Genomic DNA, 21853 nt, shown 5'->3' on the forward strand with positions numbered 1-21853 from the left:
TGCTGTATGTCCTCACGCACCTGTTGTGGTTGACAGTTCAGTTTTTGACAGTTCACAGGCTGTCAAGCAGTTACATAACGTTGCCTTCTGGTCTGCTGCTTATGCACCAGTGAGACCCTCACTGAGATAACCTAGCTTTTCTCGGACATGGTTCCTGTAGATGAGAAAGTGCTGTTCTCCCTCCTTCTGATTTTCCCTTGAGGACTCTGTCATTTGGAGAGGAGCCTTAAGCTGCTTAGCCTCTTATGGACTTTAAATAAAGCATAACATGCTTCCAGGGATGGTAAATGGTTCCGCTTCAGTCGCTAACCCCGTCTGTTGCCACACCTGCTCCCATAGACCTTGGGCTTTGTTGCAAGACATGCAGTCCAAGCTTAGTCCTTGATAGAGGATTTTTTTTTTTTTTTTTTTTTTTTTTTTTTATACGGAGAAGAACCTTCTAGCCAACAACCTTCCTACCGGTTGGTTGTACGCCCTGTTGACGCTGAGGTATCCTACTCACGTCCGCCAGTTGAGATGGTTCCTCCACCGGTGCGACCCAGTGTGGGTTGCCAGTCGCACGTTGACGTTAAGCGACTTTCGGAGGTGGTTATGGACGTTCAGTGTGTCACTAGGAAGACGTTCAACAACCAGCAGAGGTGACTTGTTGTGACGCAGTGCGGCAACCTCAGCAACCCGATAAGGGGTTGTCTGCACAACCCAGACAGTCTAGACAGTTTCGGGTTGTCGCTGTACTTCCTCGCGTCCCCATGGTTGACAGTTCACAGACTGTGCAGCAGTACCATGATCTTGTGTCCGGCTCCGTCACGCATCCACCAGTGCGACCGGATTCAGCGAGTCAGACGTTGCCCACTCCGTTGCCGTTTCCTCATCAGTTTCGGATGAGGAACCCTCTGATGAGGACATGGCTGAACAAGACGATCAACCCCCAGCCCTGCTATCCATCCAGAAGATGCTGAAGAAGGAACACGGCCCTGTCAGGCTGTGGATGAGTCTGGTTAGGACACTGTCATCCGTGGTTCAATTGGTGTCACTTGGAAGACTACACCTCCGTCCTCTTCGGTATCATCTAGCTCTTCACTGGAAAAGGACAAGACGCTAGAAGCGGTCTCGATCCCGGTTTCCGGAAGATAAGTCTGGTCTGACTTGATGAAAGGACTTTATCTACCTTTGAAAGGGTCTTCCCCTGACTGTTCAGACTCCCAACCACGTTCTCTTCTCAGACGCATCGGACGTAGGCTGGGGTGCGACCTTAGGCGGTAGGGAATGCTCGGGATTATGGAACTCGAGTCAAAGGACTATGCATTTCAACTGCAAGAAGCTTCTGGCAGTACGTCTGACCTGGAAAAGCTTCAGGTCTCTCCTTCAAGGCAAAGTAGTGGAGGTGAACACGGTCAACTCCCTGCTTTGATGTACATCTCCTAGCAAGGAGGGACCTACTCTCTGACATGGTACGAGTTCGCAAGTGACCTCCTCTCCTGTTCAACAGGTCTAGACTTTTCACTAGTAACGAGTTTCATCCAAGGCAACTTGAATGTATTAGCAGATTGTCTCAGTAGGAAGGGACAATAATTCCAACATATTGGACCCTCCACAAGGATGTATGCAAGAGACTTTGGGTCACCTGGGACCAGCCAACCATAGATCTCTTCGCAACCTCGATGTCCAAGAGGCTCTCAATACTTTGCTCACCTATCCCGGACCCAGCAGTAGTTCTTATAGATGCCTTTCTACTAGATTGGTCTCATCTAGATCTATATGCATTCCCTCCATTCTAGATTGTCAACAAGGTACTGCAGAAGTTCGCCTCTCACGAAGGGACAAAGTTGACGCTAGTTGCTTCCCTCTGGCCCGCGAGAGAATAACTTACCGAGGTACTTCGATGGCTAGTAGACGTTCCCAGAACTCTTCCCCTAAGGGTGGACCTGCTACGTCTGCCACGCGTAAAGAAGGTACTCCAAGGCCTCCACGCTCTTCGTCTCACTGCCTTCAGAGTATCGAAAGACTCTCGAGAACTAGAGGTTTTTCGAAGGAGGCAACCAGAGCGATTGCTAGAGCAAGGAGAACATCCACCCTTAGAGTCTACCAATCGAAGTGGGATATCTTCCGAAACTGGTGCAAGTCAGTATCCGTATCCTCGACCAGTACCTCTGTAACTCAAATAGCTGACTTCCTCTTATATCTGAGGAAAGAGCGATCTCTTTCAGCTCCCACTATCAAGGGTTACAGAAGCATGTTGGCATCAGTCTTCCGTCACAGGGGCTTAGATCTTTCCAACAATAAAGATCTACAGGACCTCCTTAAGTCTTTTGAGACCACGAAGGAGCGTCGTTTGGTTACACCTGGTTGGAATTTAGACGTGGTTCTAAGATTCCTTATGTCAGACAGGTTCGAACCACTTCAATCAGCCTTCCTGAAAGATCTCACCTTTAAGACTTTTCCTGATATGCTTAACCACAGCTAAAAGAGTCAGTGAGATTCATGCCTTCAGCAAGAACATCGGATTCTCATCCGAAACGGCTACATGTTCTACATCTTGGTTTTCTAGCCAAACACGAGCTGCCTTCTCGGCCTTGACCCATTTCGTTCAATATTCCAAACTTATCGTATGGTTGGAAATGAACTAGAAAGAGTATCATGTCCTGTAAGAGCTCTTAAGTTCTATTTTAAAACCTTTACGAGGCCCGTCTGAAGCTTTATGGTGTTCAGTTAAGAATCCATCTTTGCCTATGTCAGAGAATTCTTTATCCTATTTTTATCAGACTGTTAATACGAGAAGCTCATTCCCTTCTGAATGAGGAAGACCAAGCTTGGCTGAAGGTAAGGACACACGAAGTTAGAGCTGTCACAACTTCCGTGGCCTTTAAACAAAATAGATCTCTGCAAAATATATTCGACGCAACCTATTGGAAAAGCAAATCAGTGTTCGCGTCTTTTATCTTAAGAATTTCCAGTCTCTTTACGAGAACTGCTACACTCTGGGACCATTCGTAGCAACGAGTGCAGTAGTGGTGGGGGCTCCACCACTACAATTCCCTAATTCCAGAACCTTTTTAATCTTTCTCTTGAAATATTTTTGGGTTGTCCGGAAGGCTAAGAAGCCTTTCGCATCCTACTTGATTTGGCGGGTGGTCAAAATCATTTCTTGAGAAGCGCCTAGATTAGAGGTTTTGATGAGGACCTTTAGTATGGGTTGCAACCCTTCATACTTCAGCTCCTAGGAGTCGCTCAGCATCCTATGAGGATCGCGAGGCTCAGTAAGGAAGACGTACTTAAAAAGGCAGAGTAATTGTTCAAGTCGTCTTCCTTACCAGGTACTTATTTATTTTATGCTTGTTATTTTGAATAACTGCTAAAATGAAATACGGAATACTTAGCTCATAATGTCAACTTGTAATGCTGGTCTCTACCCACCCCCCTGGGTGTGAATCAGCTATATGATCATCGGGTAAGTTTGATATTGAAAAATGTTATTTTTATTAGTAAAATAAATTTTTGAATATACTTACCCGATGATCATAAATTAAAGGACCCACCCTTCCTCCCCAATAGAGAACCAGTGGGACAGAGGAGAAAATTGGTTCTTTGTTGACATCGAGTACTTGAGTACCTACTTGACAGATGGCGCTGTTGATGTACACCCCCACCTGTATAGCGATCGCTGGCGTATTCCGCCCGTAGGTTTTTTCTGTCGGGCAGCAGGGATGCAGCCATATGATCATCGGGTAAGTATATTCAAAAATTTATTTTACTAAGAAAAATAACATTTTATCTGGTATCCAAATTTTTGCTCGCTGGAGGAACTGGCCGTTCATATACAAAGGCTCCCATAGCGGGTAATATATACTTGTCCTGGATATTATGTTGGTAGATAGGTCGATAAATTTTTGTCGGTCAAACTACTCGCCCACGGGATTAGGTCACCATGTACCCAAGTCACTTCGTACCGTAGTCATCTCGTGCCCAAATAATTAGTTATTCCAGGCAAGTGTCGGCTAGTTTATAGGTAGTTGGGTCATTGACTTTTTGTTCGGCAAAATAGTTGCCTATTTGGCTGATGATCATAGCACAACATATGTACCGCTTGCCAGAGCAGAGAAGCAATAATATAATGTTAAATTAGAAGCACAGCTAACCATGGCAGAGCAAAGACCTTTTAGTAAATAATTAGTGTTACAGTAGTTCATTAACTAACATGCTCGTAGATACAGCTACAGTAAAGTGTATATTTTGTGCCTTTTCCTCTCATTATTTTATAGTTTCAAGTCAAGTTTCGACACAGTGTTCATAATGCTGGTGCGCATCAGTTATGTTCGTAATCTTGTACTGCCATACGGCAATTGTCCTGTTGTAGATATTCAATGTTTATTCGCAAACATACCTCATATAAATATAATATAGGATGAGCTCTTAAGTTCTAATGAATTTGGTTACTAAGATAAAACAGCTATTTTCTATGGTATTTATAAGGTACTCACTTGTATCAGTTAACTGCATTGCAATTTGGGTATGAAGTATAACTGTTTACCGGAAACCTCTGAAAACTTCCAGAAATCAGCAAAAATACTGGAAACCTCCTAAATTTCAGTATAAGTAGTTAAGACGTATAAACACTATATTTCAAAATTATTTTAATATAAATAAAACCTCATCAAAACATTTTTATTATTGTTATTTATACTAGCTTAGCTACAACCTTGGAAAAGCAGGATGCTATAAGCCCCAGGCCTCCAACAGGAAAAAATAGCCCAGTGAGGAAAGGAAATAAATAAACTACAAGAGAAGTTGGCAAAATATATAGTTCATATATGTGGTAGGAAATTAATTCAAGTATGATAATTACATATGATTAACATCACACCCTTCAAATAGGTTTTTGCTCTACCATGGCATGGTTCAATTGCAAATAATAATTAGGCTATCTGACTGGTCCTGTGCTTTGGCAAGTGGTAGGCCTACTGTAGAGTAGACGTGCTGCGCACTCTAACTCCGTGGGTTACTGTTAAAGTATCATAATTACCTTTAGTTGATATCACGTCTCTCAAATGGTCTTTTGTTCGCAAATAATCATTGTCGTAATGAACAGTGTTTTAAACATAATGACTGAGAAAATTGAAATTATAGTAAGTTTCAAAATACATTAACCCTTTTACCCCCAAAGGACGTACTGGTACGTTTCACAAAACCCATCCCTTTACCCCCATGGACGTACCGGTACGTCCTTGCAAAAAACTGCTATTTACATTTTTTTTGCATATTTTTGATAATTTTTTTGAGAAACTTCAGGCATTTTCCAGGAGAATGAGACCAATCTGACCTCTCTATGACAAAAATTAAGGCTGTTAGAGCAATTTAAAAAGAAATATACTGCAAGATGTGCTTGAAAAAAAAATAACCCCTGGGGTTAAGGGTTGGAGAGTTCCAAATAGCCTGGGGGTAAAAGGGTTAAATTCCCACATGGAAGATGTCTTCTGCTGTGGTGATCATGGTGGAACTGAAGTGGAAGGGAAAAATGTTTCTTGTAAAACCTTATCTGAGAACTTATGCATAAATATTGGAAAGCTCTTCATTGGTTCAAAAGGCCAGGTAATAATTATGTCATGCTAAAAACAGAAAGCTGTCAAAATCGAAGGCAAACAACGCATGCCCGCACATTAACCCACAATTAGTCTTTCAAAAGTTTCAACAGTAGACATTGGACTTTGAAAATGAAATGATGTTCACATTTTGGTCGATTGATATGTAAGTTATTATGTCCCAGCCCCCATTAGTCATACAGAGAAAAATGTCAACATACCAAATACAGTACTCGTCCATTTCTTATTGCATATTTCGGTTTTGCTGGAAATTAGAATATTTGTTCAAATGCGGCATGCAGACCCTCGACCTTTAGTTAGGGATAGCGATTCAGTGCAAGCTGGAGTCAGTTGTTAAAGCTGGACAACAAGCGGTTATCCAGCTGGTGAGGGTGCGTGACAAGTAGCCCTACCCCTTTTCCATCAGGAGATTATTCACTTTTGATTCAGCTGCTGACTTGAACACATGTTCAGTCAACTTGCCCTTTGGTGAGTTCCTTTTTATATGATGTTTTGCAGGTTTGGCCGTTGGTGGGGATTGCAGGGCCACATTCGAAGGACATTCTGCTAGAACTTCTTCGGCTGGGGCAAAGGGAAAAAGCTTCTCCTATGCCTTCCGAGGTAAAAGGTCTTTCTCCAGCGCGCAACGTATTTGACGCGTTTGCTGTCTGCGAGGCCCATCTCCCGCCTTCTCTTGCTCCTGTTAGTTGTTGCCACCAACAAGACCAAGAGGCTCATTCGTCACCTTATTGCCGACCGACTGCCAACGATGAGAGTTCTCGCCAACTCAGGACCTCATCGTCTTTTAGGGACCGTACGCCCCTTTGCCCATCCAGACGTTCCCTAATCCCATCTGTCAGGATACAGTGCTCTCCTTCTAGAGATCAACGATGTTCTCACCACTCACCGGCTTCTGGTCGTCATTCGACAGTACGCGAGCGTCATTCTCCTGACTGCCGTTCCCCAGCTCATGATCGTCACTTGCCCTCCCGTCATTCATCAGCCCATTGACACTCTACTTCAATGTGTTCTTTTCGCGATTACTCTTCATCCCATGATCGTCTTATGCCAGCGTTCTGTTCACCAGCACACTGTTTGCCAGCTTGTCCTTCACCTGCTAGAGGTTCTCCAGCTCGCCAGCGTGCCACACTTCATTTCGCCGCTCGCAAGCGCGCCACGCTTCATCTCAGTGTTTGCCATTCGCCATCTCGCCACTGGCCAGTGCGCCAATCTCCATCTAGCCGCTTGTCAGCTCGCTGTTTGCCATCTTGTCAATTGCAAGCTAGTTAATAAGTCTCAGAATCTGTAAGTAGCGGATCCCAGATTCGAGCCTCTCCGGATTGGGAGTCTTCATTCTGTAACTAATGACCCAGATCACTGTTACTTTATCCAGTGAGGATTTTAAGGTATTTCGTCAGCACGAGGAGGGTCACGAAGAACACCATCTCGGCTTGGATTTGCAGTATCATAGACCAGGCATTGAATCACGACCCTCTTCCTACCTGTCGACCTAGAACTCATGACGTTAGGGGCATCAGCACGTCCCTAGCGTTCAAGAGAAACTACTCGGTGACACAGGTACTGCAAGCGGCTTTGTGGAATTGTCACATGACCTTCACCACCCACTACCTGCAAGACGTAACCCACAGGAACATGGAGACATTCACCATTGGTCCTCTGTTTGCTGCACAACAAGTGATTTAAAATGCTTCAGGCTCCTTGATGGACAAGTACCCGATAATTGAGGGCATGGGGTACCCGGGATTAGTCTGGGATGAATGGGTAATAATGACTGCCTCTTTCTTTCATCTTCCCCTCTCTTGGGGAACAGTTCCCATGAGTCCTCTGCAAGCTGGCTTAACCTATCTGCAGGTAATGACCATTTCCCTTGTGTAACCTTTTTCAAAAATAATTCTCGTTACGTCCTCCATACTCCCTGCAAGGTGGGTATGGGACAACGTCTATGATTGATGTTAAAGATTCCTATTTATCTAGGAGAAATCTTACCTAGACAGTTACATTGCTAGTATCACAAGCAAACAGATTGCTCTGGCCAGAATGTGTACGTTGCACTAAGTTTTAGCGAGGTGTCAGAATCCTCCTCAGTTACGTACCAATCCTGTGTGAGTAAGACCCCGGGTCAAAGGCTAAGCCAGTCGGTCCTGACTTCCACCCTTCTAATGGGTGAGTCATTCCTATAAATAGCATAAGGTTTGTATGGAGTATTGGAACAAATGACAAATTTGAAAGTAATATGCATTTTTCCTAATGATACAAAGCTGTAGCATTTATACAAATTGTCCCATCATTACCTGTCCCCCTAGAAATTTCTGCCTGTAATCGAAAGTGGTTTAGACAATGATGTGTGAGTGAATGGGATAGCTGGCAACTCCCACAACCCCTTACGACTCCTGCTAAATAGCTCGTTCGGTAGTTGCCACCTCGCTTAAAAGTCTTTATGGCTAGTCTTCCAGCTTCGCCGAAAGTAAATCCTTATAAATAGCTGTGGATTAGTATTGTTAGGAATTAATACAAATTACTTTCAAATTTTCAATTTTAATCTTACCCGATAATCATGTAGCTGTCAACTCTGTTGCCGACAGAAATCTACGGTCGGGATACGCCAGCGATCGCTATACAGGTGGGGGTGAACACCACAGTGCCATCTGTGGTCAGGTACTCTAGTACTTCTTGTCAACACCACCTCAATTTTTCCTCTGTCGTGCCTCCGGCTAGACCTACATGGATACGCTGTTGATTCTGGAGTTATTGCTCACGATTTGGTGATGTATTTGCTCTAGAGTTTAGCCTTCGCTATTCAGGAAGCTATATCATTAGCTTAGCAAGTTTTTGGAATTAATTTGATTTAATTTTTGATTTAATTTTGGTACGAAGAGAGTATGAACTCTCTTTCACTTTTAAATGGCCGACCCTTCCCTTAGACGGAAGTGTTGGTGTCGAAGAGAGTATAGACTCTCTTAATTTTGCTTAACAAAGTTATAGATTTATTTTATATCTCTCCACCTTTTATAGGCCTCTTTGATTAACTTCCTTTTATTATAAACTTATTAAAATTAATTTTTATATTTGTTTATATTCGACCTTTCCTAATAGTAGGCGGTCTTTTCTTGGAACCGAAGTTAATTAACTTTGAGCCCGTCATTTCGTTTTTACCTGTTAACATATTATGCTATTTTAATGTTTTTGAAAGAATTTCTTTGATAGTCTTGTACTGTTTTCAAAGTTGAACTAACGTTTTGTTTTGTCTCTGCAGTTGTTGACGTTCAGAACGTTCAACTTGCGCTCTATCGTTACGATAGAGAGAGAGTCTATCACGGTGTCACGTTGCAGTAAGAGTAAACCGATTCTAGCGTTTTGTTCATTCTTTCTTAGCTTAAGTGGTTCTATTCTAATAAAGGAACTTTTTATTTGGGAAACCTTTCAGTTTTTTTCCTTTAACAATAATATGTTTTAACGATATATATAATTGGGCTCTTCTCTCAGGTGCTAAGTCAAGAGAGAGAGAGAGAGAGATAGAGACGGAGGGAGAGAGAGGAGGATAAACGTTTCGTTCAAGCGGGTAACGTTGTTATCGTTTTTGCTCTTCTCCCTAGTCTCTTTAGGGGAAGAAGGTAAACGTTTCTAGAGTTTTATTCTTGTTCTCAGACTTTATGCGGTGAGAGATTTTAAACGTAGTTTATTTGATCTAGTGTTTAATCTCTTTTCCAGCCACTGAATTATTTATCTTTCATTATGTTTTTCTGTTACATTGTAATACTGTTTTCGCAATTACTAACTTTTAATGAAGGATAGAATTGCGTGTTTCAGGTACAAACCACTTAAAGTTTCGAGTTCAGTGAAATAAGTGCAAACAGAAAATCAAAAGTGATACAGTGATAAGCGCAAAGTGTTACAGTGTTGCGTTCGAGGGTTCGTCTGTTCGTGCCAGTTGTTCGCCTAGTCTGGGACCTCTTACAAGCTCCCAAGCCCAGGGGAGAAGTAATGTCGAAGGACTTATGGGTTCAGCAGGCCTTGATCGACGAACAGACGTTTCCCTCCGTGGTTTCGGGTGTAACCAACTCACGTAGCCGACGTGATCACCCCACCTACACAAAGACGAGAGAGCCCATTTATTCCTCGTCTGCGGAAGAGGTTTCTCGCAGAAACCATGGACCAAATCTTGCAGCTTTTAAGTGCAAGTCGGTCCCTTCCGCGCAAGTCCAACTCCTAGGTGGTGCCATTAGCACTGGGTCAGTTCGGACTTGCTGCAGTACGACAACTGCACACCTCCCAGAGAGGCAAGGTGGTATCGCAACAGACAGTAACTCCGTCTGTTGCCGCACCAGCTGTTTTAGACTCTCAGTTTCAACGGACAGTAGCTCCGTTTGTTGTTGTCTTTCTTAAACTCTAGTGGTCTATGCTGCTGACAATGCAGTCTCAGCTTGCGGTGTTGATGCAGGAGTTTCAGGCAGAGAAGGTTAACACACCTCCTCCTGCGAGCGCTCCTCCACCTCTACGCAGTCCAGCCTGCCAGACGTATGATGTTGAGGTTCCTCAAGCTACCTCCATGCGTGAGCTGCCGCATTGGGAGTTGCCAGATACCAGCTCTGTGCAGCAACCTCCACTTTCCTTGAGGCAGGAGCCTCTTGCCACGCGGCAACCTCCTCAACACTTGAGGCAGGAGCCTTATGCTTTGCAGCAACCTCCTCTACCCTTGAGGTAGGAGACTCATGCGTTGCGACTACCTCCTCCATCCTCGAGGCAGCTACCTCTTGCGGTGCGACAACCTCCACCATCCTCGAGGCAGCAACATCAACTCCACCTCTGCGCAGTCCACCCTGCCAGACGTATGATGTTGAGGTTCCTCAACCTACCTCCACGCGTGAGCTGCCGCATTGGGAGTTGCCAGATACCAGCGCTATGCAGCAACCTCTTGCTTTGCGGCAACCTCCACCATCCTTGAGGCAGCAACCTCAACTCTTGCGGCAGCCACCTCCACTCTTGAGGCAAGAACCTCAACTCTTGAATGGGCTCTCGTGGCATGGTTGGTTTCGACCTGGCCTTTCATTAGAAGGGGCTAGCGTTCGATCCCAAGTATGAGGTAGAAATTTATTTCTATTTGAACACGATGTTGTGTTGATATTTATCCATATTGACTCATTAGGGGTAATTTGAATGAATTACTACCAATTGTGTCACGTGGTGGCCCGGGGAAATCTGGTAAAACTCGCTGGTGAAGAGACTGATGTCTCACCAGGTAAATCCTCGGACAGCTAGATTAGTGTCAGGTTCAGATTTCTTTAAAAAATCCTCCTCTACCCATGAGGCAGCCTCATGCTTATGAGGAGCCTCATGCTATGCGGCATCCTCCTCAAACCATGAGGCAAAAGCCTCATGCTATGCGGCAACCGCCTCAACCCATGAGGCAGGAGCCTCATACTATGCGGCATCCTCCTCAACGCATGCGGCATAAGCCTCATCCCTTGCAGCTTGAGCCTCATCCCATGCAGCATGAGTCTCATACCATGCAGCATGAGCCTCATCCCATGCAGCATGAGCCTCATCCCATGCAGCATAAGCCGCACGCCATGCAACATGCTCTGCTTACCTTACAGCATGCTCTACATACAGCATGCTCTGCATACCTTACCGCATGCTTCTCAGTCACACATCTTTGGTTGTTGCCAACTCACTAGACTGTCAAGCAGTTTCATAACATTGCCTTCTAGTCTGCTGCTTTTGCACCAGTGAAACCCTCACTGAGAGAACTTAGCTTTTCTCGGATATGGTTCCTGTAGATGAGAAAGTGCTATTCTCCCTCCTTCTGATTTTCCCTTGAGGACTCTGTCATTTGGAGAGGAGCCTTTAGCTGCTTAGCCTCCTATGGACTTTTATTTAAGCATAGCATGCTTCCAGGAAGGGTAATGGTTCCACTTCAGTCGCTAACCCCGTCTGTTACCACACCTGCTTCCATAGACCTTGAGCTGTGTTGCAAGACATGCAGTCCAAGCTTAGTCCTTGTTAGAGGATTTTTTGTTTACGGAGTCAGTGTGTCACTGGGAAGACGTTCAACAACCAGCAGAAGTGTCTTGTTGTGACGCAGTGCGGCAACCTCAGCAACCCGATAAGGAGTTGTCTGTACGACCCAGACAGTCTAGACAGCTTCGGGTTGTCACTGTACTTCCTCGCTTCCCCATGGTTGACAGTTCACAGACTGTGCAGCAGTACCATGATCTTGTGTCCGGCTCCGTCAGACGACTAGCTTTTAAGAGCTCCCACAAGTCGTCGCTGTCTGGAGATTCTCAGATGGACTATGGATCTGACCAAGGAACTGGGCCTCCTGGTCAAGTTTGAGGAGTCCCAGCTCGTCCCATCCCAGACCATTGTCTACCTGGGTATGGATCTTCAGAGTCGAGCTTTTCGGGCTTTTCCGTCGGCCCCAAAGATATACTAAGCCCTAGATTGCATCCAGAGCATGCTGAGAAGGAACCGATGCTCAGTCAGGTAGTGGATGAGTCTAACAGGGACACTTTCATCGCTGGCACTGTTCATCGAGTTAGGGAGACCCCACCTCCCCCCCTTCAGTATCATCTAGCGGCTCACTGGATAAAGGACATGACGCTAGAGACGATCTCAGTTCCTGTTTCCGAAGAGAGGAGGTCTACTCTCACGTGGTGAAAGAACAGCTTTCTTCTCAAGGAAGTCTACCTTTGGCTGTTCAGAAACCCGACCGCCGTCTCTTCTCTGACGCATCAGACACGGGCTGGGGTGCGACTTTGAACGGACAGGAATGCTCGGGAACATGGAATCAGGAGCTAAGGACACTTCACATCTATTGCAAGGAGCTGTTGGCGGTTCATCTGACCTTGATAAACTTCAAGTCCCTCCAGCTTAACAAGGTGGTGGAGGTGGACTCTGACAACACCACAGCCTTGGCTTACATCTCCAAGCAGGGAGGGACTCATTCGTGGAAGTTGTTCTAGATCGCAAGGGACCTCCTCATCTGGTTAAAAGATCGAAAGCTCACGCTGGTAACGAGGTTCATTCAGGGCGATATGAATGTCATGGCAGATCGCCTTAGCCGGAAGGGTCAGGTCATCCCCACAGAGTGGACCCTTCACAAGAATGTTTGCAGCAGACTTTGGGCCCTGTGGGGTCAGCCAACCATAGATCTGTTCGCTACCTTGATAACCTAGAGGCTCCCGTTGTATTGTTCTCCGATTCCAGACCCAGCAGCAGTTCACGTGGATGCTTTTCTGCTGGATTGGTCCCATCTCGACCTGTATGCATTCCCGCCGTTCAAGATTGTCAACAGGGTACTTCAGAAGTTCTCCTCTCACAAAGGGACACGGCTGACGTTGGTTGGCTCCGCTCTGGCCCGCGAGAGAATGGTTCATAGAGGTACTGCAATGGCTGGTCGACATTCCCAGGACTCTTCCTCTAGGAGTGGACCTTCTACGTCTACCTCACGTAAAGAAGGTACATCCAAACCTCCACGCTCTTCGTCTGACTGCCTTCAGACTTTCGAAAGACTCTCAAGAGCTAGGGGCTTTTCGAAGGAGGCAGCCAGAGCGATTGCCAGAGCAAGGAGGACATCCACTCTCAGAGTCTATCAGTCTAAAGGGGAAGTCTTCCGAAGCTGGTACAAGGCCAATGCAGTTTCCTCATCCAGTACCACTGTAACCCAGATTGCTGACTTCCTGTTACATCTAAGGAACGTAAGATCCCTTTCAGCTCCTACGATTAAGGGTTACAGAAGTATGTTGGCAGCGGTTTTCCGCCACAGAGGCTTGGATCTTTCCACCAACAAAGATCTACAGGACCTCCTTAGGTCTTTTAAGACCTCAAAGGAACGTCGGTTGTCCACTCCAGGCTGGAATCTAGACGTGGTCCTAAGGTTCCTTATGTCATCAAGATTTGAACCTCTCCAATCAGCCTCTTTTTAGGACCTCACATTAAAAACTCTTTTCCTCGTGTGCTTGACAACAGCTAAAAGAGTAAGTGAGATCCACGCCTTCAGCAGGAACATAGTTTTCACATCTGAAACGGCTACATGTTCCTTGCAGCTCGGTTTTTTGCTAAAACGAGCTTCCTTCACGTCCTTGGCCTAAGTCGTTCGAGATCCCAAGCCTGTCCAACTTGGTGGGGGACGAACTGGAGAGAGTACTTTGCCCAGTTAGAGCTCTTAGGTACTATCTAAAAAGGTCATAACCTTTACGAGGACAATCAGAAGCCTTATGGTGGGCTATCAAGAAGCCTTCTCTTCCAAGGTCTAAGAACTCAGTTTCTTACCTATTCAGGCTCCTGATTAGGGAAGCACATTCTCATCTGAAGGAAGAAGACCTTGCTTTGCTGAAGGTAAGGACACATGAAGTGAGAGCTGTGGCTACTTCAGTGGCCCTCTAACAGAACCGTTCTCTGCAGAGTGTTATGGATGCAACCTATTGGAGAAGCAAGTCAGTGTTCGCATCATTCTATCTCAAAGATGTCCAGTCTCTTTACGAGAACTGCTACACCCTGGGACCATTCGTAGCAACGAATGCAGTAGTAGGCGGGGGCTCAGCCACTACATTCCCATAATCCCATAACCTTTTTAACCTTTCTCTTGAATACTTTTTATGGGTTGTACGGTTGGCTAAGAAGCCTTCCACATCCTTGTTGATTTGGCGGGTGGTCAATTCTTTCTTGAGAAGCGCCGAGGTTAAAGGTTGTGATGAGGTCCTTTAGTATGGGTTGCAGCCCTTTATACTTCAGCACCTAAGAGTCGTTCAGCATCCTAAGAGGACCGCTACGCTCAGTAAGAAAGACGTACTTAATAAAGGCAGAGTAATGGTTCAAGTCGTCTTCCTTACCAGGTACTTATTTATTTTATGTTATTTTTTGAATAACTAATAAAATAAAATACGGGATACTTAGCTTCTGTGTTAACATGTATGCTGGTCTCCACCCACCACCCTGGGTGTGAATCAGCTACATGATTATCGGGTAAGATTAATATTGAAAAATGTTATTTTCATTAGTAAAATAAATTTTTGAATATACTTACCCGATAATCATGATTTAATTGACCCACCCTTCCTCCCCATAGAGAACCAGTGGACCGAGGAAAAAATTGAGGTGGTGTTGACAAGAAGTACTAGAGTACCTGACCACAGATGGCGCTGTGGTGTTCACCCCCACCTGTATAGCGATCGCTGGCGTATCCCGACCGTAGATTTCTGTCGGCAACAGAGTTGACAGCTACATGATTATCGGGTAAGTATATTCAAAAATTTATTTTACTAATGAAAATAACATTTTGTCACATTTATGACGTGTTTAGTAGTGGTTGTGAATTAATAAGGGTAAATACAGTTAGAATTACAATGTTTTGACTATCTATCTTTGTAGTTTTGTATACAATTTATTTATTTTACTTACAGGAGAGTAATGGTAACAAAAGCCGTAACCCTTCGGGGAGTCAGGATGGGGACAAAGGCCAAGGGAAGTCTGGTGGAAACTTGGAGAAACTCTCAAAAGAAGAAATAATTTCAAAATATAGAACTTTGTTAGCTATTGCTCAGAAAGCAAAGGCTGCAAAGGATGGTAAGTCTATATGAACTTTTCCTCAGTTTAACAGTTTTATACACAGAACAATCAAGTTTTTATCAATATTATGTAAGAATTTGTTTTAGAGGAGGTCAAGTGATCAAGAGACTTCAAGTAAACACAACTGCTTCATTTTTAGTGTTAATTTTATGCTGAATCTTTCCCATGGTCCTAATCATTTTGTTTTCAGTACAGCTGTATTCTACTAGTAGTAGAGTAAAACTAATATTTCATTACTGGGTGAAACATATAGTGCTTTCATCTTTAATATGGGAAAAACACAGGTTTACAGGAATTGGTTCCTATAGACATGGTAGATGAAAAACACAAATACACAGATGCTTTTGGATATAAAAGCATTAAGAATCACAATAAATGACGCTCATGTTTTTCACACACCGCATGTTAAAGGACAATTTAAATTGGGCCAAAGTCTGTGATTGCTATTATTCCAATTACAGTACCTAATATTGTACTGTAATTTCCTTGCAGGTTCCATGACACATTTTGAACAGTGCTTCTGATCATTCTCAAGTAGAGATTTGTGGCAGACCTTTCCAACTCAGTATTAAAGTAACACTATACAGTGAACCCTCGTTTATCGCGGTAGATAGGTTCCAGACCCGGCCGCGATAGGTGAAAATCCGCGAAGTAGTGACACCATATTTACCTATTTATTCAACATGTATATTCAGACTTTTAAAACCTTCCCTTGTACGTAGTACTGTTAACAAACTACCCTTTAATGTACAGAACACTTAATGCATGTACTACAGTACCCCAAACTAAAAACAGGCACAAATATTAAAGGCGATTTTATATCATGGGTTTCCTAAACACGCTAAAAAGCACGATAAAAAATGGCAACCAATGTTTTGTTTACGTTTATCTCTGATCATAATGAAGAAACAAACTGGAGGTAGAGCTTTGCTTATTACCCAGACATATTTCCCATACTTTTCCCTTAGAACTACATCACATCTTCCTACTTTAGGTATATGTATATATATATATATATATATATATATATATATATATATATATATATATATATATATATATATATATATATATATATATATATATATATATATATATATATATATATATATATATATATATATATATATATATATATATATATATATATATATATATATATATATATATATATATATATATATATATATGTATACACATATACATACCTACATATATACATACATACATATATACATAAATACATGCATACATATATATATATATATATATATATATATATATACTGTATATATTACTGTACTGTATATATATGGGTTATGGAAAAAATCCGCGAAGTGGTGAATCCGCGATGGTCGAACCGCGAAGTAGCGAGGGTTCACTGTAGATGCAGCAATTGTGTTTAATCAAAATTACAAAATCCCCTCTTTTGAACCTGCTTACACCGTATAGAGGACGAAGATGGTTTGCAAGCAACACTCTTTGCTCTAGAAGCTTTTCAACAGAGTTTGACAGGGTATTCAGTAGTGTTAACAAGCGACAACACTACTGTTGGGGCATACGTCAACAAGCATGAAGGCACAGTCTCTTATAATCTTTGTCAGTTTACGAAACAGGTACACACATGGTCATTTGAAAACACTAATGTTATCAGTGTGATTCATTCCAGGCAAAAAAAGAAATGTTCTAGTAGACACTTTTAGTTGCCAGGCCCAGGTATAGTTTTGGAGTACAGTAGTCACAATATCCTAGTGCAGTGATTCTCAAACTTTTTCATGAGCGACCCTATTTGAAACATTTCATTCCTTCGCGACCCAGAGAATAATTCAATTAAGCAACTGAAATACACTGAAACACTGAAAGCATGATAATGTTCCTGTGTCCCTGCGACCCATCAAAATTGATCTCGCGACCCAACTTTGGGTCGCGACCCATAGTTTGAGATCCACTGTCCTAGTGTGATGGAAAGGCTAGTTTTTCCCCTTTTGAGGATCACAGCAATCAACATACTTGCCACATGGCAAAACAGAAAACTCCTTGTGTTCTATCTCCAAGTTCAAGACCCTCTGGTGGTATTTGAGGATACTTTTTAACATCATTTGTAGAATCTGATGACATTGGGTCTCAGGATAATCTTGGGGTTTTGCAGGTGGCCGTTTGGTGAAAGGTATCCAGAAATGTTTATACTTCTTGTTTAGATGCCAAGAGAACTACCCCGGTGGCCTACTCTTCTCTGTCATCCCAACCTTTATAGATGCCATTACTTGATAGTCTCTCTTGCTTTTAATGTGTGGAGACTATCCAGCATTCCCTCGAAGTACAAGGCTTTTTGTGAGACACTGTACGGGAGATGTCTGGATACCTGGAAAGGTTGTCTACTGATGTCTACCAGAGAAAGGAGTCCATCTTTTGCAATTGGTGTCATAGAAGGGATACTTCTTTGGTCAGAGCCACTCAGTAGTTAATTTCTGATTTTCTTGTCTTCCTTCACTTCCTAGTCTTAGTGGTGAAAATGCTTTTGCTCAGCCTGAAGCCAGGGCTTAGACTTTTCCTCTTTATGAGAATTTCTATGGTCATGACGAGATTTCAGAAGTGTTACCCACCCTGGGACTTCAGATCCCCAGAATGTGATATAACCTATGTTCTCAGGTCTCTTTCGTGCTCCATACAAGCCTTTGAGAGTAACATCAGAAAGGGATAAGACACTGAAGATTATCTTTTTGCTACCCTTAACATCAATATAATGAGTTGACGAGCTTCATGGCAACTTGTATGTCGCAAGTTATTTCTAGGCTGGAAGCAGGTCTCCAGTTTTGTTCCTGAGTTCATGGCCAGGACCCAGAACCGAGCTGGCTACGATGCCAGGCTCGAGTCCTCGTTCATCTCTTCTCCTCAGGAAATGTCCAGAAGGGATCAGGATGATTTGCTTCTAAGTTCTTGAGGGCTCTGTAGTACTAGCTTGGCTTTTCCAGTCAGAGCACCCACCAAAGATACTTTATTAGTAATGGCAGGATCAAAAGAAAGATATTCAAAAACACTACTGTATTTTCTTCTGCCTTTGTGAAACCATCAGATGCCATATGTGGTCAATCTTTGGAAAAGGCTCAAGATTTCACTGGTGATGGTTCCACCCTAGCATTTAGGAAGTAGTTCAGATATTTAAACACTAATGTCGGGAAATGTCAAAATAACCTTTACCTCCCACTATATAGGGAAGTAAAGTCACAAGTCCTTGGATACCTTTCCTTTGAGTTCTGTGGTGGCTGCTCAATTAAATAATTGTAAATTCACCATAACTGAGAGGATATAAAAGCATTGAGCTTTAAAAATTTGTGATGTTTGTCTTTTTTTTTTATCAAGGCCTGTTATAATTAAGAATAAATGCCAATAAATATGGTTTTCCAGAATTCTGCAGTCTTCCCTTTGATAATCAAAACTGCGTTTTCAATATTAAACTTACCCGATAATCATGTAGCTGTCAACTCCGTTGCCCGACAGAATTCTATGGAGGGATACGCCAGCTATCACAATACTAGAAGGGGGTGTATTTACCAGCGCCACCTGTGGCCAGGTACTCAAGTACTTCTTGTTGACACCTCCTCAATTATTCCTCTGTCGTGCTTCCGGCAAGACGTTCTGGGATACGCTTATGTTCTTGGAGTATTTTCACGACTTTGGTGAAGTATTTCTCCTTGATTTCGGCTGTCGCTTTACTGGAAACTTCTATATTAGCTTAGTTAGCTTTTGGAATTAATTTGATTAATTATGGTGACGAGAGAGTATGAACTCTCGTTCACCTTTCAATGGCCGACCCTTCCCTTAGACGGAAGTGTTGGTGTCTAAGAGAGTATAGACTCTCTTTCTTAATTTTGCTTAACAAAAGTTATAGTTTTATTTATATCTCTCCGCCTCTTATAGGCCTCTTCGATTAACTTCCTTTTATTATAAACTCATTAAAATTAATTTTTATATTTGTTTATATTCGACCTTCCTAATAGTAGGCGGTCTTTTACCGAAGTTAATAAACTTTGAGCCCGTCATTTCGGTTTTACCTGTTAACATATTATGCTATTTTCGCCACAGAGTTTGAAAGATTTTCTTTGACAGTCTCGTACTGTTTTCAAAGTTGAACTAACGTTTTGTTTTGTCTCTGCAGTTGTTGACGTTCAGAACGTTCAACTTGCACTCTATCGTTACGATAGAGAAAGAATGTTCACGGTTTCACGTTGCAGTAAGAGTAACCGTGTCTAGCGTTTTGTTCATTCTTTCTTAACTTAATGGTTTTGATCCTAATAAAGGAACTTTTCAGTTTTTTCCTTTAACAATAATATGTTTTAACGATATATATGATTGGGCTCTTCTCTCAGGTTCTAAGTCAAGAGAGAGAGAGAGAGAGAGAGATAGAGACGGAGGGAGAAAGAGGATAAACGTTTCATTCAAGCCTGCCAGGCGTACGAGTAACGTCGTTATCGTTTTTTGCTCTTCTCCCTAGTCTCTTTAGGGGAAGAAACTAAACGTTTCTAGAGTGATCTAGTGTTTAGTCTCTTTCCAACCACTGAATTATCTTTCATTAGATTTTTCTGTTACATTGTAATTCTGTTTTCGCAATTACTAACTTTGAGAAAGGATAGAATTGCGTATTTCAGGTACAAACCACTTAAAGTTTCGAGTTCAGTGAAATAAGTGCAAACAGAAATCAAAGTGATAAGTGATTAGTGCGTGAGGGTACTTTTGTGCGCGCCAGTCGTCCTCCCAGTCCGGGACCTCTTGCAAGCTCCCAAGCCCAGGGGAGAAGCAATGTCGAAGGGCATAAGGGTTCAGCAGGCCTTGATCGGCGCACAGAAGTATTCTCGGTGGTTGTGGGCGTGTCTTACCGAGACCGTCACTCCCACCCGCAGACGATTGAGCCCTTATTTTGCTCGTCTGCAGAAGAGATTAGGGGAGAAAATAAAGGCAGAGTAACGCTGGTCTCAGGTCTCAAGACCTCTTAAACGTTAAGTCCAGACCTATGCCAGACGTACGAAGTTAAAGTTCACAACCCGAATGCAGTCATTGGGTTAGCTCTGACTCTCCTCAGTCATCAGTTGATTACACTCCGCCTAAGAGGAGTAAGGTTCTGCCACAACAGATCTCTGCTGTTAAGGCTTTACCTCAGCAGAACTTAGTGTCTGCCGACCCCAAGTTAACTCTAATGCAGTCCATACAGTCACAACTTTCGGTCTTGATGCGTGAGTGTCGGGCTGAGAGTGTTGCGCCTCCGCCTCCGCCTACACTCCCCCCCCCCGCCTATGATCGCTCCGCCTGATCACAGTACCACCTGCCAGGCGTACGATGTTGTGAACTCTACTACAGTCCATGCAAGCACAGCTTTCGGACTTGATGCGTGAGTGTCGGGCTGAGAGTGTTGCTCCTCCGCCTCCGCCTACACTCCCTCCACCTACACTCGCTCCGCCTGATCACAGTACCATCTGCCAGGCGTACGATGTTGTGGACTCTACTACAGTCCATGCAAGCACAGCTTTCGGACTTGATGCGTGAGTGTCGGGCTGAGAGTGTTGCTCCTCCGCCTCCGCCTACACTCCCTCCACCTACACTCGCTCCGCCTGATCACAGTACCATCTGCCAGGCGTACGATGTTGTGGACTCTACTACAGTCCATGCAAGCACAGCTTTCGGACTTAATGCGTGAGTGTCGGGCTGAGAGTGTTGCTCCTCCGCCTCCGCCTACACTCCCTCCTCCTACACTCGCTCCGCCTGATCGCAGTACCACCTGCCAGCAGTTCCACCTGCCAGGCGTACGATGTTGAGCCACGTGCTGAGTTTGCTGTTCCCTGTGGTGTTCAGCCTCCGCCTTCCTTAAGGCAACCTTTACATTGGGATCAGGAGGATTATACCTCTCTTCCTCCGCCTCCACTTGCTGCTCCACCAGTGATGCAACACTCGATTGAGGTACAACAACCTCTCCCGTCCATGAGTCAGTCTCCTCAGCTCTCGCTGCAGCGAGCTCAACCCTCCACAAGGCAAGCACCACAACACCTTAGCCTTGCGCCTCAGGAGCCTCAGCTTGCGAGACATTTACCTTGTTCTGCGCAGCCTCTTCCTCATCGCGCTCCGCTCACACCACAGGAACTGGAACTTGCTACTCCGCTTCCGCCAACCGCTCAGCAAGCGCAACCCTTGGGTTCAACCACTCATGCTAGGAGTCAGCCTCCTCCACCCATGGCCTTCCTTCTGCTTGTCTTTTATTCAGCCTTTGCAGACTGAGCCTCAGGTGTTCCCTCATCGGAGTCTTGAAGAGGAAACCACAACTATTGTTGTTCCAGCTCGTTCTGACTCTGCTGTTCAGCATACCTTACCATTTTCATACCATGGTTTAAACCCCATGCAAGCATGCATAAAGCACTCTAGCACTGGTCATGGAATTTCTGAGAAATGTTAAACGCCATGCACACGCTCTGCTTTCCTTACAGCAGGCTCTGCTTACTACATGCTCAGCATACAGCATGCTCTGCATTCAGCATGCTCTGCATACAACATGCTCTGCATTCAGCATGCTCTGCATTCAGCATGCTCTGCATACAACATGCTCTACATACAGCATGCTCTGCATACAGCATACTCTGCATACATCATGCTCTGCATACCTTACCGCATGCTTCTCAACACATCTTGGGTTGTTGCCAACTCAC

At 43.9% G+C, this 21853-nt stretch overlaps 1 protein-coding gene across 1 annotated transcript in view; it reads left to right on the forward strand.

Annotated features, from left to right (window-relative positions):
• LOC137654446 (GRIP and coiled-coil domain-containing protein 2-like) overlaps window positions 1-21853 on the forward strand; it is a 116148-nt gene that overhangs the window by 3388 nt on the left and 90907 nt on the right. The window contains exon 2 of the mRNA XM_068388071.1: window positions 14999-15161. Coding sequence (XP_068244172.1) covers window positions 14999-15161 — 163 coding nt within the window. The remainder of the gene's footprint in view (window positions 1-14998; window positions 15162-21853) is intronic.

The sequence above is a fragment of the Palaemon carinicauda genome, chromosome 15, assembly GCF_036898095.1.
Source record: "Palaemon carinicauda isolate YSFRI2023 chromosome 15, ASM3689809v2, whole genome shotgun sequence".
In the NCBI taxonomy this organism is placed as follows: Eukaryota; Metazoa; Arthropoda; class Malacostraca; order Decapoda; family Palaemonidae; genus Palaemon; species Palaemon carinicauda.